Here is a 7230-nt window from a genome sequence, read left to right on the forward strand (position 1 = left end):
CTCTGCACTGTGAATCTTCCCTCTATCAGTTGTCTCAGTGGAATTCTCCAGTTTGCCATCTAGTAAAATATGGTATCAAGTCCCTGTTGTGCAATCCTGACCTGTATTTTTCTCTTGTTTTGCAGAGGGAGAGTTTCTCAGTGTACGGCGAGTACTGCAGTAACCATGAAAAGGCTTTTCGGCTTCTCATGGAGCTAAACAAAATCCCCAACATCAGGACCTTCTTGCTGGTAAGTCGCCACAGCGCCTCTCCTCTGCCCTGCTTATCTTGCCTATCCTTTGCATGGCTTCTCCTTCAAATTTTATCTTTATTCTGCATTTTTTATGGGTATTCCCACTATGACTATTGCTTCTCTCCTCTTTATTGTAGAATTGATGTCCATATTTTCATTATATCATGTCACATTAGTCTTATGTTTCCTTTCCCCTAGTAGTGGTCAGAGTGTGTGTCAGTGTGTTTGTCCATATAACCCATGCACCTTATTTTCTTTTCTGGTATATTTGACCACCTTTGCCCTACCTTTTTTCCTCCTGTGAGTCTGTTCTCACTTATTACTTTTTCTGGCATCTGTCTATCCTCCTCCTCATTTTCCTTCCATCATATCACTTCCATTTCCATGTTAACACTTAGATAAAGGGCCGAAACCTAAACAAGGTCAGAGGGTTCTTCCTGCCCGGACAGGATGCAACCACCATTGAGGTCACGGATGTGTCGCTCTTGTAGTGTTCCCGCTGCCAGCTGTTTCTGTGTTACACCCACACCTTCAAGCTCTGGACAATGAACTTAGAATGATGACGGGGCCTTTGAGCGAGGGGCCAAACCATTGAAAACATCTGCAGATTCTGGGCCAGCCAGCTGTGGAGTGTTGGCAGCCTTTTTGGGATTGGCCAAAAGATCTGAGGCCCTCCCTTTGTCGCTGCCCGATGGTTTGCTTCCATAGAATTATTCTGACCCACAGGACTGGAAACAGTGGGATCAGAGTCTTGCTGTGTGCTTTGGCGTTTTGCCTTCCTGTCCCAGTGATGCAGTGATTAATTGGTTAGCTATTGTGTGACATAGATGCTTCCAAAATAAAGTCACTACACAAAACCTGTTTAGTATAATCTGAGATATTGGACTAGTTCTTTTAATAGCAAAATATTCTATTTAAGAAGTTGACAAAGAGAAAATATTTGATTCTTCTGCAGAATAGTAGAGGATACAGAATGAAAGTTTTGCTTTCTTGAAGTGGGGACCATTGTAAATCATTGTCATTGCTATTAATGGCAGTGCAACATGTATGGCCTCAGACTTTTTTTCAGTTTTTTTTTTTAATTCCTTTTTTCTGGATTAAACTATGTTTATGCTACTGGAATCACACAAGGAAGAGAGCTTTTGTCTGTAGAAATGAAGTGCTAATTGTGATGGAAAGAGAGAAGTGAAAGTAAAAAGGAGGTCAGAGTGAGAGAGCAGAGGGAATTCTGGCAGATTATGAATAAGAAGAAGATCAGAGGAAAGAAGAAAAGGAAGTCGGGGAAGATTTAGACAGAAATGGTGGTGTGGGAGAGAAATTCTGCAGAATCCCAAAGTTCTGCAGTCAGGATCAGTTTAGTTGTATTTCAGCTGCTTATTTTTCATCAACAATAACCCCACCGTCCTCTCTTGCTCTGTGTAGAGCTGAGAGGAATTGCCATATGATTATACTGCTCTAAACTGATCTCCTGTCTCCTTTCCAACTGGAGAACACTCAAGTGGTTTATCTGCATGGCTGCTTTTGATCCTTTCGATCCCATCCCATGAGCTCATAGAATACTGACAGGCTGCGTTCCTACAAAATACAAGGCATGGAGAAACCATGACTGTAACTGTAACACCCCCCCCCACTTCTGAAGAGAAGCCCTCCTTTCAACTGGTTCTGAGGGGGGCAGTTTCTTAAATCCTAAATCTTCTGGGGGAATGAGAACACATTTTAGAGGTTTCTCAGTGATCCTTTCGTTGAAAAGCGGGGTTATTTTGAAAGGTTTTTCAGTGGCACAGTTGAAGGAATGTGGAATAGTCACAAACATGGAGTGTGTATAAATAGGCCAGCTTAAAAAGGACACTAAATTGTTTTTTGTTTTAATCTCCTGAATCGCCTTCTTTTCTGAAAGAGAAGCAGAAAGAAAATTATCTCTTGGTGCACGTAAAATAAGTCCTACCAAAATACTCCATGTATTCATATGAATAATGATACTAAAATAAAAACATGACACACAAGGAAATGCAGTATACATAAAAATACACCTGTGTAAACCTAAATCTGAAAATGTGGCTGAAACAGACCATGAAGTGCTGTTGGCAATAGTAAACGCCATAGACTTGCTGAAATAAAGCTTCAGTGAGAGGATGTTGTCATCAGCGGTAAAGCTTTTCCAACAACTACAGCTATCGTGGTTTGGACCTACCAAAATTGAGGTTGTGCAGAAAGGTCACCAAAGTCATGTAACAGTGTAATTGGATGAAAACATTAATAAATGGTAAAGGTAATAGTAGTAGTTCCTCTTTACTGTAATATAATGGCAAAATAGCTAAAAGTATGAATTGAATAAGAAATAAATACTTCTGCATTTTTTACACCAAATACATCACTAGTCTGACATGATCAGTTCACTATATTGATTCTTTATACTATATTGAGACTAAATGCGTATGTCTTTCTGTGCCAGCAAAGCATTTACTCCATGATTGCACGTTAACTAAGAGCATGTTTCAATCTGCATACAGTTTAATAACTTGTTTCTAAAAGCAGCTGACATATGGAAAATGAACCACACCTTAGGCTTTGCTCCCACACAAACCAAGACAGATTGGTCTTCTGCACCTGGACTTGTTATGAATCTGTTGTCGGTGCAACAGACTGTGACTGAATGGAAATGACAACAATAGTCAATTAAAATCTGTTTATTGCTAAAAACACACACACACAAGAAGTATGAAACAGCAATGAAAACAGCTGCCAATGCTCTAAAAGACACAGATGCCGTGTTAGATAATCAACAATTTTTTTGCCAGTTTTATATTGTTTGAAAAGTTAAAAAGACTTATCTATGCTGTAACTGAACCAAGAAGAACTTTGAAAGAACAAGACTTAATGAAGAAAAATTAGATTTTTTTCCAGTTGTAGTTTATATCGATGACGTTTCATTTACAAGATTGTTTAGGTGCTGCTGATGTCCTTCACCTTCCGTTTTGTTTATGTTGCCATTCTAAAGTCTGGTCTATTTGAGAAACATCCAGCGAGCCAGAACCTACAATCTAATTTTTTTAAAAAATTTTTTATTTTTATAAATTCTCATCACACTTGACAGCCTTTCTAATTCTAGAGCTCGCCTCCTGTGCACACGATCCACAAAAACAAGTTCCTTCCCGAGGCAATTTTGCAGGGACACCTGACCAGGAGCAGTGCGTCCGGCCATGCGTCCGATGAGTAGCGCCGCCCAAGATGATTGTTTAAGTTTAAAAAAAAATGCCAATAAACAAGCAGCACGTTTTTCTCCTATCACAGACTATTGTGTGGACTTGCCAGACCTTCCGTTGCCACAGCACTGTGGAGGAAGGTCTGGCAATGCCAGGCCATTTCACTGGTAACAGAACAGGAAGTAAAGCTAAAGAAAAGGCTAACACTTTGTGCTGGACTCATCAGCCCATTATCCTCTCTAAATTCTTTAGTTTTCACTTTTATACATTCTTAACTTACTTTGTTTGGAAATGTAAGTGGGAACATTGGTTTGTAATATTGTTTGTTTGCATTTTTTCTTCAGCACTGTATGCTACTCGGAGGGAAGAAAAGCACAGAAATTCCTCTGGAGGGTTACCTTCTCTCTCCCATTCAGAGGATCTGCAAGTACCCTCTGCTGCTGAAGGTACTCATTTTATATTGTTAGCAAAAACTGCATACCTTTTGGCATTTCAAGGCACCCAATCTACCCAGTGTTCAAGTTTATCTGTCTGCAGAGGTGGCAGGACTTGCATACTACTTCTAGAAAGTCTACAGTTTTTGTTTTAAAACTCAGCCCAACTCCCCGTTTCCCAATCTAGGAGCTGCTGAAGCGGACCCCTAAGAAGCATGCTGACTATCCAGCAGTGGAAGAGGCTCTGCAGGCCATGAAGGCTGTCTGCTCCAACATCAATGAGACCAAAAGGCAGATGGAGAAACTGGAGGCTCTGGAACAGCTGCAGTCCCACATTGAGGGCTGGGAGGTGAGAGCAAGAAGGACAGAGTGAGGGGGAATGAGAACGGGTCAGACAGTAGTCATGAAGAGACTGGTATATCACAGGGATGCAGGATAAAGGGTCAAATAAAGAAGGAAATGGCTATTGCTTGCTTGAGAAGTGAAACCTTGAGAGCTGAAAGATCATGACAAAACGACGAGGGGTATTTCTGTAAAATTAAAAAATTACAGCATCCTGAAATTTAACACAATTATAATTTTGTAGAAGGCATAAAGTACTGAAATTCCTGTAGCCTAACGACAACAAACACAGCCAAACTTATTTTAAAAAGAGCTCAAGCACCACGGCCCCCAATCTATCTTAAAGAGTTAAGAACTATTTCAGCCAAATCACTGCTCTGAGCACAGGGGCCACGTACGGGGCTTGGGAGCTGAGCGAAGGGTCCAGTGCATTTTTCACGCCTCCCTCACCCACCACAACAGAGGCCTTGTCTTAGTAGGAACCAATGGGACAATCCACCCACACAGGGTGCCAAGGGGGATGCCAAGAGGCATGCTGCCCAATCAGAAGAGACCTAGGAAGCAGAGCTCCAGTCTCACATGCACTGAGAGGGTTATATGAGGGGACCTTTTGGAGGGGAGGAGAGGAGTAAAACTGAAAGATAGAACTAGAGAGTGGGCCTCACTGGGACATCCCACTATTCACTTGCCAAAACAGGCCCCACTTCTCCCTTTCCCTCAGAAAAAATGTCACAAATTGACCCTGATAATTGGTTATTCAGTTTGGGTATATTGACAGTGAAAGACCATACCGAATATTTTCTTGTCCCTGTTGTGACGAATAATTAATTGTGTATTTCTTTCTACATTTCTTTTTTCATAACATTTTAGTTTTGATTTGAGTTTTAGGCTGATAGTAGTTAAACATTGAACTTGAAGACCTTTTTGGGAACAGATGAAAATTAATTGTTTAGTTTTTAAATAATAATGAATAATGGAAATAATTCTTGGATGTATATGGGAAACAGGAGGCAGAAACGGGGTTTTTGAGACCGACTCTGATTTTAGAGATTGCAGACATGACTGTAGATTTTTGAGCTGGAATGAAAATAGATCTTTTCTATGTGGATTGTGCAGAATCCACATGCAAAGGCACTCAGAAGGCTGCTTTCCCAAATAAATAACTGTATAAATGAATATTTAACATTATTAAACATTATACATGCAATGTATTACAATGTCAACCAATTCTAGAAATGAAACCTTAGGAATTAAAGAATAAATAAAAGTAAAATCGCTAAATGAACATCTTGTATGCATCACTGTATGTTCAGTATTAATCAATTGCAGACAATTTACATAAGGAACAACTCACCTAAGCATTGTTTCTGCATTTTATGTTCTGTAAAAAAAAAAAAAAATCATATTTGACAACATGTACGCTGATACTGCTAGATACAGATGTCTGTGATAGGCCAATATTGGCTGATAAAATCGGTGGGGCTCTAGTAGATACCATCCTAACAGCAAGTAGTATGGCTGTAAGTGTTAATTTTGTCACCTATTTTTAATTTAGTGGTAGTCTTAAACATATGTTTTTTTGTTAGTTTAATTAGTTTAGATTTTGTTAGTCAAGGTATCTTAGGCAAGTTTTAGTCACAACATTTTAGTCTTTTTTTTAAATAAATTATTTCTGAGATTATTTCTGATAAACGTTTCAGTCATCTCACATCACAAATCTCACATGTTGGTTAAATGTCATAATTACCTGAAAAAATACACTTGTTGAATGATTTTTGTTGAATGCAACTTTGTTAAACGCGTCTGGTTTTATATCGAGCCGGGCTTCCTCCCTCCCCCCCCCTTGCCTGGGGTTGGGGAATGTTGCTACTTTAGCAGGCTCAACCGGGCTTCCTCCATCCCGGCCTAGGCCACATCGTTACCTCGATGTGTGATGGCTAGAGGAAAATAAGGAGACACGCAGAATCTCTAGATGAGCCGCAGCCGAGCCACACCTAAACACACACTCCAAACGGGCGCTGCACTAGTTCTATATCATGATGGAAAAAGGAGAGAAGATTGTAGACAAATAGATTTTATCTTAGTTTTTATTTTGTTCAAAACGTTTTGGTCTCGTCTTTTTTCGTCAACAATAATGCATGTTAATTTAGTCTTAGTCAGTGTTGTTGGATATTGGTGTAGTCTCGTCATCTTCTCATCTTTGTCATGAAAAAAAAGGTTGTTGACAAACATATTTAGTCTTGTCTCGTCTGACAAAATGAACACTACTGTGAGTCACTTTAATGTGGGGTTAATGTTGGGCTAAATTACCTAAATTGCTTGAACATGAATGATTATTGAGCTCAAATGATAATGGTCATCAAACAAACAAATCACAGCCATTAGATTGGCAGGCAATTTCTCTGTGCTCTTCCTCTGAACAACTCAGTAAAAGCTCAGAAAGGCACTTCACCCCTCCCCCCGCTCCCCCCACAGAGCCTTCAACCTTATAGCATTAGCCTCACTCTTGTTTCCTCTCTCCAGGCTAATCACCTCCAGCTATAATGGAAGAGGCCTCTAGTAGTGCCAAAATCAGGCACATGCACATTACCGCTGCTCAGATATACTGTGTACGCGCGTACACACATGCACACACATGCACATCTCTTTGTAATTTTTGTGGTGGTACACTATCATATACATTATAAATGCAGGAAAGCGTAGACACGCCTGCAAACACACATTATAACGCTCAAAGACAACAGCCATTGGCGCAAGCAGCTGAATTCTCATTCACTCACACACAGTCATGCCACCCCCCACCTCAGGTTAGTGCAGTTAACACAAGGTTGAATCGATCATCTGAAACACGATCCCCTCTCCAGACCCTGTCGGTATGCACCTTAAGAAAAAGCTCAGAGAATCATTTTCTCTCTACAAACCTTGGTGCTATGAACATCCATCATAAATATATACTCATGGGAATCAATTATGGATGCTCAACAGGGGGTGTGGCCAGCGGGGGGGGGGGGGGGGGGG

At 40.4% G+C, this 7230-nt stretch overlaps 2 protein-coding genes across 2 annotated transcripts in view; one reads left to right on the forward strand and one right to left on the reverse strand.

The window, feature by feature from the left end:
- Positions 1 to 7230, reverse strand: part of e2f1 (E2F transcription factor 1) — a 408003-nt gene that overhangs the window by 53895 nt on the left and 346878 nt on the right. The window lies entirely within an intron of this gene.
- prex1 (phosphatidylinositol-3,4,5-trisphosphate-dependent Rac exchange factor 1) overlaps positions 1 to 7230 on the forward strand; it is an 86293-nt gene that overhangs the window by 24458 nt on the left and 54605 nt on the right. The window contains exons 4-6 of the mRNA XM_032520857.1: positions 126 to 230; positions 3781 to 3882; positions 4058 to 4219. Of these exons, the coding sequence (XP_032376748.1) occupies positions 126 to 230; positions 3781 to 3882; positions 4058 to 4219 (369 nt within the window). The remainder of the gene's footprint in view (positions 1 to 125; positions 231 to 3780; positions 3883 to 4057; positions 4220 to 7230) is intronic.

The sequence above is a fragment of the Etheostoma spectabile genome, chromosome 7 (assembly GCF_008692095.1).
Source record: "Etheostoma spectabile isolate EspeVRDwgs_2016 chromosome 7, UIUC_Espe_1.0, whole genome shotgun sequence".
NCBI lineage: Eukaryota > Metazoa > Chordata > Actinopteri > Perciformes > Percidae > Etheostoma > Etheostoma spectabile.